General features: G+C 38.4%; 1 protein-coding gene across 4 annotated transcripts; it reads left to right on the top strand.

The window, feature by feature from the left end:
- The first annotated feature begins 6,772 nt into the window (after positions 1-6,772).
- Positions 6,773-9,353, top strand: LOC106310110 (NAC domain-containing protein 7). 4 transcript variants are annotated; one of them, XM_013747318.1, is made up of 5 exons: positions 6,773-7,026; positions 7,779-7,966; positions 8,073-8,344; positions 8,438-8,716; positions 8,864-9,353. In XM_013747318.1, exons 2-5 carry the CDS (start codon positions 7,807-7,809, stop codon positions 9,170-9,172), a joined length of 1,020 nt encoding a protein of 339 aa, XP_013602772.1. In that variant the 5' UTR covers positions 6,773-7,026; positions 7,779-7,806; the 3' UTR covers positions 9,173-9,353. The 4 variants fall into 4 exon arrangements, with proteins under 4 accessions (XP_013602772.1, XP_013602771.1, XP_013602769.1 ...); XM_013747317.1 differs by having other exon boundaries at positions 8,861-9,351; XM_013747315.1 differs by having other exon boundaries at positions 8,438-9,352.
- Positions 9,354-12,530: the final 3,177 nt, after the last annotated feature.

The following is a 12,530-nucleotide window of genomic DNA, read 5'->3' as shown; positions in this document are numbered from 1 at the left end:
GGGGGTAACAACTTTCAAACTTGCTTATAGGATCGCTTGACCTAGAACCTGTTTACACTGGTCCTGCTGTGAGGAACGAACTACCTTTTCTTTCTATACGAAATTCAAGATTTTGTTTGTGTTCCATGAACTCAATAACCACTTATTTGAATTGCTATAGCGGGTGCAGTTGAATTGGGACCTAAGATGGGGAATGGAAGCTCTTCTAAAAGATTATCGAGACGCACACATAGAATAGGTAGAAAGAATCGATCTTCCTCTGTTCGATAGGGGGTGAACTACGCCTTACACTTGTAGAGGGAGCTACGGGCGCTCACAGGTCGTTGCTCGCTCTCTCCACTGACGGAAAAGGCGTAACTACTCTTGGAGGAAGGGCTGGGAAGGTTGGGAAGGGAGGAGGGGAACAAGCTAACGGGAGAAGGGGAGAGAGAGAACAAAGTGAACGGCGAACAACCGAACCCTTGGGACATTCTTCAACCCCAGGATGTGATGAGTCGAAATCGAGGTGCCAAATGACTCCATCGATAAGAGCTCTTGGGAGTCATCGGCCTGTTATCCCCGGCGTACATTTGATCCGTTGGGCGGGAGCCCTTCCACACGGGACTCCTGGATCACTATGGCCGACTGTAACACACCCGAACCGTCCTAGACATATGGTCGATCAACCGGCCAACAATCAAACAAGAACATGGCGGATCGACCGTCCAACACCCAGGGTTAGAGATGAAAGGCCAACCGGCCAGCCAACAATCAAACAAGAACATGACTGACCGTCCAACCCAACACCATGGTCCGGAAGCGCTACGTGACGGGTTAGGGACGATCTGGCCAGAGTCACAAACTTTACTCCACGACCTAGACCAGTTCATCCACTAACTCGTCCCGCTGCGTCAAGGCATAAGGCTTTGCAACCCGTACCTAGAGTTAGCGTTTTCCGTTATATCGAGGCTTAAGGCTTTTCAACCCGTACCACGACCTAACGTTGTGTTAGACTGGACTAGTCAAATATCAGAGTACTCATGATGCGCATATAAAACATTTACTTTATTGATTCAAGAAATATCCATACATTGAAATAATCCAAGACTGGGCCAGGCTTAATGCCAGATCGAGCCAACAAAACACATAACACAATACCGTTTACATAAGGCATGAAATCTACTCCGGTGGTCCTAAAGTCTAACACCAAGCTATCGGATCATCCTTACTAAAGCGACCTTCAAAAAAAAAAACAACGGAGTTGGGTGAGTAACCTAATGTTACTCAGCGAGTTACAATCCCCAACTAACAAATACAACCCCTCGCTATCCCACCCCAAACAATCTAAAGCGAGAGGTTCACCTAATCGCACAATTCAATAACATAAGCAATATCAGAAATACGCAGCGGTAAATGATAGCAAGATAACTAGCATTATGCTAATTATTAGCTCATCACCAAACTCAACCTCGATTGAAAACATGGTTTAACAACCTGAAGCACGATATAATATATATAGTTAACTCGGGCCCTGGTGACGTTAGGTTCCTCCTTCACTATCGGCAATATCCTATCTCCCTACCACAAAGGCCAGAAGAAGGAACTTTCAACCGACTGCGGTCCACTGTCCTTCGGGGTCACCGCGTGACAGCCCACAGTCCTTCGGGTCACTGCCACATTACACCGTCATGTAATCACTCAGCCATAGGCCATGACCCCGTCTATCTGAGTCTTCCCGATCCAGCGAATAAGGGGTTTCCTTGAACCCGCCGGGTACGAGGTCTGAAGGAACACTAACTCACCCCAATATGCCTAGCATTGTGGGTTACACAAATGCTATCGGCCAATATATGATTAATACTAAACCCGGTAAAAAATAACACAAGGTTCCTAGTATTAATCGCCACACAACCAACACATTCCACTTCAAACATGCCTAGCATTGTGGGTTACACAAATGCTATATGGCCAATATATGATTAATACTAAACTCGGTGAAATAACACAAGGTTTCTAGTATTAATCGCAAATTAACACAATCAACCATATTCCAGAATCTAGCATAAAGACTAATTCCAGAATACCTAACTATCCACAACTTAGCGATATCATCTAAGCATTCCGAATTCGCTAACTAACCAATCAACCTAACCATTAGCATGCTACTACGGTTCTCAAACAATAACAAGCATGCCATCAACTCAATCAACATAACCTCAACTATTAACTAATTAAACCGGTACTCAGTTAGACCTGGCCTCCTGCCATGATCCAACTTCCAAGTAACGGGACCCTGCATGAAAACAACTCAGCAATCAATCGATTATAACTCACAGTTTTTGGTTGACCGTCGCCTTGACCCCAAACCCGACTTATTGACTGATCTTGTCTTGGATACAACCTCGGCTTCACCATGAAGAAACTGACATGCCTCGACAGGCTGATCTGGACTCGGACAGAACCTCCTCTAGCTTCTGGACAGTTCTTTGGACTTTCCGGCGGAGTATCGAGCAGAACTTCGACTGATCTGAACCCGTAGAACTGAACTAACTCCGGACAGCATCTCGAGTTGATCATCAAAGGAACTGAGTGTCCTGGACGAATTTAGTTGGACAGAACCGTCCCTAGGCGCTGACTCGAAATCAATAGAGAACTGACCTCGCAATCTCTCTAAAATTCTCGAAATAGATCTGAAACTCTTGCTTTCTTTTTCTACTTTTCTCTCACGTATTTAACTGGCTTTGGACAGGCCTGGATGTGTTGAAATGTGCTGGGGTCGAGGGATATTTATAGAATACAACAACCAATCAGCTTCTGGTTGGTGGCAGCCAGTGTGTCGCTTCGCATGGCTCCAGACGCATGCGCGGCGGCACCTCGTGCTCCACATGGCTTGCTAAATGTCCAGGACACATGCATGACGCCACCACTCCTCCCAGATATCAGGCTGCATGACTAGAACTCATGCAAGGCACCACAGCAGCACACACATGTCGATCAGCATGATTCGGTTGCATGCGCGGAAACACCTCGTGCTTGGTCGATCCACCTCGTGCTTCTACATGTCAGGCTGCATGTACAGCTTCCATGCACGACGACACCTCGAGCTTCTGTAGACACTCAGCTTGTAAGATGGCTGACACCACGTTCTGAACCCATGCAACGAGCCACCTCGAGCTTCTCGGTCCATTGCCTTGATTTCGGTCCTTCCGATAAATTTCTGACACGCGATCAATCCCGAATATTTTTCTACTCCCATTCTGATGAGCTGAATATTTTTAATAAACTCCAATCTGAACTCTGACCTTGGCGGTAAATATTTCCTGATTCTTCGGCTTGATCAGAAACTTCCATAATACCGAAATTAAGGTTTTCGTCCAATTTTGGATTTTCCCATTGTACTTCTATCCCATCGTGCTTGGTTCCAAAACATCCATCTGATCAATCTAAGGCCTTGTCAAACCATGGCCTAGTGGCATTCTTGACTCATGGTTCAAACAAGAACAATATGATCGTCCGCAACTCGACCACCACAAACATACTCGATCATTCTTTTTTTTTTAACGGGTTTCTACACCGACTTTCGTCTCTGTTCGACCAGTCGGTCTCACAGTCAGGCAGGCTTATACCATTACGCTCACGAGCAGAATCTTTGCTTGAGCCTACCTTCGCACTTATTTAAAAACAAATAAGCCTGAGTCCGAAGGGGTTGGTTGATAGGTAAGTATAGCGTGATTGGCCGATTGGTTGAAAGGTAAGGATAGCATGATTGACTGGTTTCGGATCCTTTGGATGGGTAGAGACCACTGAATTTGATTTGGGTGGGCCGAGGTTATATGGGCTTTCTTGTGCTCAGCGAAGGAACTTCCTAAGCATACTTTTTCGGATCCAAACTTCTTTGTTCTTTCTAAGTCTTCTTCTTGCATAGAAGAAGAAACTGTTGCAAAAACTGGGATTTTAGTAGTAGGCGGCATCCCCTCTTAGTTTTGTGTAAGTGGAACCATTCAGTTTTGCTTCTTCTCCACATTTTTAGCGGTTGATGCAGTAATTCGCCTTTGATTTTTTCAACTGAAATTTCTTTATAGAAAGATCTCGAAATAAGGCAGTCGAAGTCGGCACAAGAAGTAGGCGGAGTAGAGGTCCAACGGAACTCGACTGAAAGGAGAGGCATTCCTCGGTTGCGGGTTCAGGTGCGGCTAAATCAATGGGGTTGGCGGAGTTGGTTGGCGTTCCTCGGTTGGCACAGTTATGTAAATAAGAGATGTCTCATCCGGTTGAGCTGTCGCAATCAGTCTTTCTCTTCCTGGTAGCAGAACGAATAGGAGATCCAACACGATTGTATTAAGCCTGTCGCAATAAGGGTTAAGCTAGCTCATTTCCAAAAAACAAACAGGAGCTCTGTGCGATAGCAATAGAGCAGCTAGCCGATCAGTCGTGCCTTACCTCAGTACACACTACGCGCAATACGGCAGGCAACTTCTTCTCTAGAGCTTGCTAAGCTGGATTGGATCTACTGCTTAACCAAATGCAGCCTGAAGTATAGGAGGTATTATAGACTTCTGGACACGAAGACTCATCTGAGTATGCCTCATATGTCTTTGGAAAAGTCGAGTTCTTTTCTTCTTCATCAGCCTTCCTTCTCGCACTCGAAGTGTTAGGGTTTTTCGGACGTTTTCTAGGATCAGAAGGAAACGCTATTCTGACCACTACGTGCGTTTCATTCTCTTCGATCTTATGTTTGATTGCTTTTTATGAAGTCCCACCGGGAGCTAGTGCTTGCTACCTAAGAATTGCTCCATGGATCTCATCGGAAATGTTTGATGCTTCTTGGGGCTTCTTTGGCGACCGTGAAGTCACCGGATGAATTGCCGAGTAGGTAGATCTGATCCGGACGCGGCTGTTGCTCCGCGATCACCTTCGTCAATTGGGTCACAGGTATCTAACATATTCATATCTAACGATTTTCCACAAAGTGGTGACGAAAGGTATAACTTGTACAAACCTTTCCATTTTCCAATTCGATCTGATCCATTAGTCCGTAGAGCTATTTACTCGATTGCAGACATTTCTGGAACACATCTAATAGAGGGACAAAGAGTAAATTTGGAAAGAACGTATTGTCAAACTCTTTCAGACATGAATCTATCCGATTCAGAAGAGAAGAGCTTTGTTGGAACTGGATTGGATCGCCAAGTGGCTTTAGATTCGGGGGTTCCCACTATAGCCGAACAAGAGGGAAAAATCCTTTATACTGACACTGAGAAGATAATTTTATCGGGGAATGAGAATACTGTAAGTATTACAGTATTCCATTAATTATGTATCAACGCTCAAACAAAAATACTTGTATGCATCAAAAACCTCAGGTTCGCCGGGGTAAATGCATTAAAAAGGGAAAAAATTTAGCGGATGGTACTGCTACAGTTGGTGGGACTTTTAAAATCGTGAGGGTTCAAGTCCCTCTATCCCCAACTCTACTCCCTAAAAAAATCTGTTTGACACCTTACCCTTTTTTTAGTTATTCAAGAATTCATTATTTTTTTTCATTCATCCGACACTTTTACAAACTCGAATTTCTTTTCTTATTATATACAAGTCTTGTGGGATATATCATACATATACAAATGAGAAAGAAATATCGATTTGAATTATTTCGAATCTAAATCATTTTTCATTCTAAACTTAGAAAGTCTTCTTTTCGAAGATCCAATAAATTCCCGGTCCAAAATTTTTTTCATTTACTACTTTTGCATTTCTTTTAATTGACATAGACCTAAGTCATCTCATAAAATGAGAATGATACTTCGGTAATGGCCGGGATAGCTCATCTTTGGAATAAAATCCAATTAGAGGTAAGCTGCCTATGAGCATTATGGCATAGGTCAAAGGGAAGAAGGAGGCAAGCCCCCCCATCTTCCGCATATCTTGCTCATCCGACATGGCATGAATCACCGAACCAGCACTCAGGAATAGTAATGCTTTGAAAAAGGCGTGATTCATTAAGTGACCGATCAGTAGTTGGAAAAGAAAAAAATCAACTTGATCCTTAAAAGAAAATTGTTAATTCACATTATAATGGATACACTATGTTTTGAATGAATTAGTCGTATATATTCAACTTTTGATTGCATAATTAAGCTTATATGAAGTAGCTAGTGTGTAACTTATAACATATTATTTTCAACATTTATGAAATAAAAAAATTAAAGAAATATGCAGATATTCCTTTAAAAAGATATTATGATAATCTTTAGCATTTAGTGTTTTGTGCAGAAACGTTCAAGTAATTACTGTCTCTATAGAAAAGGAGAAAAAAAAATATCTGAAAATTATGGATGTATAGATATTTCGACAAAGCACATACTAAAAGCCAATATTTGAGTTACTTTTAGTATGGATATAAGACATTTTTGGACATAAAAAATGACCTAACTGAAACTAATAAAATAAGCTTAATGTAAAGGACAAACAAAAGAAAGAACCTCAATAGGGATGACCAAGCATATCCATCAAGAGCTGGTGGGTGGTAATGTATGTTGCCACCTCTCTCTTTCTCTCTGGAAATACTACTTCGCCCCTTTATCCTTCTCTCTCTACTCCCGAAGCTTTTGCAACAAATTAAGTCCCCCTCTGTCTTTCTCTCTCTAGGTGCAAGAAGACTCAGAGAGAAAAGAAAAGTATGATTGATAGGGAAAGAGAGAGATAAAGAAACTAAAATATAATAGATTATTAGGACACGGTTGTCATCTTCTTTTTTGTGTCTTTTGTGCGCTCTTCATCGATTGATCTTCTTTATATTAAACCCTACTCTCTTTCTCCTTTTCCCATTCTTTTTATCATTCTTTCTTTCTCTCTTCGGGATCTGATATCTACTTCCGGTAACCTATTCCAGAGAAGCACTGTCAAATCTTGTCCCCTCTTCTTTCAGGGACCCCCTTCTCTCCCTAGTCTTGTGTTGAAGTGTTCAAACTTCTGATGAGAAGCATACAGTAGCCAAAACACACAAAATTTCGTTTCAGCTGAATAATCTTCTATCTAGAGTTTCTTCAGGTAAAACCCTAATCCACTATCAACTTTTTATTCTTCTCCGATCATCACCTTCACAAATACTATGTTTTTCTTTCTTGTTTAGGTAAAAGTATTTACTTTTGAATCATCGTTAATCCATTATCGTCGTCTTCGTTAATCACCTTGATTATCATCGTCATATTTTATCTCATCATACTTAATCTTGCTGATATTACAAGCAAAGCAAAATATCATCCAAGTCTTAACTATTAATTTAATATAGAAAATCAATCGATCTTCGTTGTGTTGATTAGAATTTTTAATACGCTTTTATACAAGAATCTAGAAAATCAACCTCAGTTTAAAGGCTGTTCTCCTCTTCATTTTCTGAACTTTACTTGTTTGGTTAATTTAACTTAAATGCAATAAAAAACATCCAAGATTATGTTATACAATGAATCAATAATTAAGCAGATTTTTTACTTTAATTGATCGATCTTGTTCATAATATATATATATATATATATATATATATATATATAGTGCACGTATCTAACTGTATAATTTAAACTATCATCATATGAAAAATGGAAATTGTTATACTCTGATTATTTACCGTGAATCTAATAAAAATGAATTTAATCATTCCGGGGAAATATAGTTTTACCATGTGATTGGTCTTCATATATCATAGTTGTAACAAAAGTAGCTGCTAACTAAGACATAACACTCATTATCAAAATCACATAATTATGTTAACAATATATGTAACTGTTAGTTTTTTTAATAAGCAGGTTATTAATTAATTACGAAGTCGAAAGTATGAATTCATTTTCACACGTTCCTCCGGGTTTTAGATTTCACCCAACAGACGAAGAACTTGTAGACTACTACCTGAGGAAAAAAGTTGCATCCAAGAGAATAGAAATCGATTTCATAAAGGACATTGATCTTTACAAGATTGAGCCATGGGATCTTCAAGGTTTGCCTCATCACATGGCCTCTATATATAGCCTTCATTCTTTATTCTAATTTCCTAATAAAAGTTAAAGAAAAAAAAAACTGATTTCATTTCTTTGTAAAAATAGAGTTGTGCAAAATTGGACATGAGGAGCAAAGTGACTGGTACTTCTTTAGCCATAAAGACAAAAAGTATCCCACAGGGACTCGAACCAACAGAGCAACTAAAGCAGGGTTTTGGAAAGCCACTGGAAGAGATAAGGCTATATACTTGAGGCATAGTCTTATTGGTATGAGGAAAACACTTGTATTTTACAAAGGAAGAGCCCCAAATGGACAAAAATCTGATTGGATCATGCATGAATACCGCTTAGAAACCGATGAAAATGGAACTCCTCAGGTATTATATCAACCCTAAACCATAACTTCTCTTCACACAACCGTGATCTCCTAGACCATTTGAGATCATCCCATATATGATATTTGGTTGTAGGAAGAAGGCTGGGTTGTGTGTAGGGTTTTCAAGAAGAGATTGGCTGCAGTGAGACGAATGGGAGATTACGACTCATCGCCTTCACATTGGTATGACGACCAGCTCTCTTTTATGGCATCTGAGCTCGAGACAAACGGTCCAGGGCGGATTCTCTCCAATCATCATCATCAGCACCAGCATCAGTACCAACAGCATTTACCATATGGATTCAATGCATCTGCTTACGCTCTCAACAACCCTAACTTGCCAAGCAAGCAAGAGCTACAATACAACCACCTGGTACAACAACATCATTTTCTTCATGAATCTCCTTTATCATTCCTCCAACTTCCTCAGCTTGAAAGCCCTAAGATCCAACAAGATAATAGTAATTGCATCTCAAGCAACCACGATAATAACTCGAGCCGTATTGCCAACTTGCAGCAGTCTAATCTCGCGCATGAGGAAGAACTGAATCAAGGGAATCAGATTTTCAGCTCTCCATACATGAATAGCGGGAACGAGCAAGCGATGGACCAGGTCACCGACTGGAGAGTTCTTGATAAATTCGTCGCTTCTCAGCTAAGCAACGAAGAGGCCGCCACAGCTTCTGCTTCTCAACAGAACAATGCCAATGACACAAGCAACATGGAGTACCAAGTTGATGAAGAAAAAGATCAGGAAAGAGTTTCCGACATGGGAGAAGAATATGCTGCTTCTACTTCTTCGAGTTGTCAGATTGACCTATGGAAGTGAGCAGAAATAATATATCATATAAATGCATATATCCACATATATATACGTACACACGAACACTAATTAAGTGTAGATGTTGATTACGGTACATAATTATATTTGCTTTGATTGATTCTATTAATTACTACATTATTGAACTTATGTTATATGCATATATACTTGTACTTGATAAGATTAACCATATAAATTATAATCTAAATGTAACGCCCATATTTTTTTTTGAAAAAGAGACAATTGTCTCTTCTTATCATTTTAGTTTTTAAATAATCTGCTATTTCAATTTTATTTGCCTCGGATTCTCGCTGTACTATAATTACATAATCACATCTCAGTTTGTTCTTTAGAATTCAAGATTATTGAATTTGGTATTCTGAAAAATTATGCCTTAATTATGTTTGTATATAATTTGAACATGTACAACAATAGCAGCATACATAAAATTCAGAAGAGTATTCAAATGACACATGTAGTCTGCCACTTACCAGAGTTGTGTTCATAAGGATAATAATTCCAAGGAAGCTTGATGGGTATGTATAACCATAAATAGTGTAAGAAGATGGAGAAGAATGTGGTTTTAAGGAGATACAAAAAAATTATTTACATATTGGCTCGAGTCAAGATTATGTTATATAGAGACAGGCAGTGGAGAAAGAAGGAATGATTTTATTTTTGTTTCTTCTGGTCAAAAGAAGAAGTTGAAGCATTTACTTTTTTATTATCTCATGGAGAATTTAACAATTATTATGTTTTTTCAAGGTCGGCACAAAAAGAAACCGTATATTACAATTTACTTCGTATATTACATTTTCACTGCAATTAAATGAATATAATTTGTGACTAATATTTGTTACAACATGCATGAATATTTTCTACAACATGCAACGTTGATTCAAACCAGTTTGAACATATACATGTGTGTCTAATGTATTAAATTTTTCCTACATAGTTGTAAACTCTATTAAAAAGAAAAATTGTTGTAAACTTTGTCGCGAATTCCATCCGATACGATCATAACATTCCCTACGAAATTTCATCGCGTACACAAAGAAACTCCATATCGCTATGCTGAAAGATATTCCAATGGAAAAGCGACGAATATTATTTTTTTTTTCTTTTTTTTAAAAAGGATTAAAACATTCCCTACGAAATTTCATCGCGTACACAAAGAAACTCCATATCGCTATGCTGAAAGATATTCCAATGGAAAAGCGACGAATATTATTTTTTTTTTCTTTTTTTTAAAAAGGATTAAATCCGGGTCTATTAAAGACACATGCCTAACCCCCGGATGGGAGGTGCAACCCACGGATGGATTTTCTCCCGGGTATTCAAATGGACCGTAAGCATGGATCCATATACGCGTGGCCACATGTGGAACTAATAATTTCGCACTAGAGGAGAGTCGATCCCTGGTCTGGACCAACAGGGCAACTCCTCCTCTAGTGGAAACCACTAGGCCACCACGATGTGGTTGACAAATATTATTCTCATTTGTCGATCTAAGATCATTTTTAAATCTTTAGAACAAAAAAAGAAAATTGTGAAAACGATCAAAAATCTTCGCCATTTATTTTGGTGCAAGGGACATCATAATTTGGGCGTGCTCTTTAAGTTTGACAAAGAAGGTCCAGCCGATAAGCTTGGATATATCAAATTTTTTTTTTTTTTTTTGGTAAAAGATATATCAAAAATTTCGTACTATTGTCGATCATAAAAACAAATAACTAGTTACCCATTCCAAAAAAAAAAAAGAAAGTGTTTTCACTTCTTTGCCGGGAACTCGAGCATTGTAAATAGTCTCTCCTACCGTGAGTTGAACCCAAATGACAGAACCCTTTACGACTAGGCTAAGTCAACGTTTGTAAATCGCCAAAGTCGTCTACACCGATCTGAAATCATAAAGAAAACATTTAGCATAATATGAGACAGAGGCATGTGAACTATCATCATCAGTGTGTCTTTTACTTCATCTTTTACTTAGGCCACAAATCCCAAGACCATTTACTCCCTCCGTTCTTAAAATTAAGATTTTCTAGAGTATTCACGTTAATTAAAAATTTAATAAATGTTTATAATTTAATTTATTTTTATTTTTATTATACATTTTCCAATAAAATTTAATCAATTTAAATATTCTCAATTAATGTTTCTCAAAAGTATAAAAAAATACCTTAACAATATAGAAAATCTATCTTTGTGGAACAAAAAAAAAATCTAAAAAATCTTAATTTCAGGAATAGAAAGAGTATGTTTTTAAATCTAACTAAACTTTGAAGTAATTATTTATTCAGATGTTCAAAAAGTTCGATAAACGGAAGAAAAAGACACATTCCATTTAGGCTTTGAATGGTGACCAAAGAACGAAAGAAAACACTGAATTCCTTATCATTCCAAAAAAAAACATCATTCACAAAGAATAGTTTTTCCTTCTTATTCTTCCTCATTCCTTTTTTTTGTAGAAAAATATAGAACAAAAGCATTTTTTTGTTAAATTTGATAAGGAACAAGCATTCATTTTCATTCCTGCAATTTTATTCATATACGTTCCTTTCCTATTCATTCCTCGTATTCCCGAAAAGGAGCCTTAATTTAAACAAGCATTGGGTTTAAACCAGCAAAAGGAAACATAGACTAGAAAGGAAGATAAGAGCTTCACTACACTTCAGGGGTGCCTTCCTCATACGTTTGTTCTTGGGAGAATATCCTATCTACACCATGTATATGAAACAATGAGTATTTGGACATGTATTACATTTAAAAAAAAAAATCTACAACTATATCATTAAGAAAAACTTGCCTCATGGTTGTAGTTGGATATTTTAGTTAGCGTGCGCTCGCGGTCTTGAAATTCACAACGCGAAAGAATTCTATTCTCCTGTTTGACAAGAGGTTGTTGCTCAAAATGGTTAGACAATGGAACAATCTATTGATACAGAGAGAGAGAGAGGATGCGTACTTCCTTTGCATGTGTTTTACTTCTTGAGAGATGCTTAGTGAACTCATCGAGGCTTTCACAATTTGCAATAAAACATTCTCGTAGATGCACTTTCACTGCACTTCTTAAGAATGTGTCGACTTCTTTTCTCTGAAAAACCTCCAAGTAAGCTTTCCCAGTGATAATTTGTGAGATTATAAGAGCTTCTAAGTGTTTTAACCGTGATGAAGCACACGAACAAAGTAAAAAGGAGTGAAGTAACCGTAAGTATTTGAGAGAGAAGAGAAATTTGAGAATTTAAGAGAATGAGAGGATTTGTGAGATTGAGAGAATGAAAGAAATGTTTGTATTGAATTGTGTGTTTAATTGTGTAACATACATGGTGTATTTAAAGGAAACAAAAGCAATAAGCACTCAATGGTG

The sequence above is a fragment of the Brassica oleracea genome, chromosome C8, assembly GCF_000695525.1.
Source record: "Brassica oleracea var. oleracea cultivar TO1000 chromosome C8, BOL, whole genome shotgun sequence".
NCBI classification, from domain to species: Eukaryota; Viridiplantae; Streptophyta; class Magnoliopsida; order Brassicales; family Brassicaceae; genus Brassica; species Brassica oleracea.
This window is presented reverse-complemented; position numbering and strand designations above follow the sequence as displayed.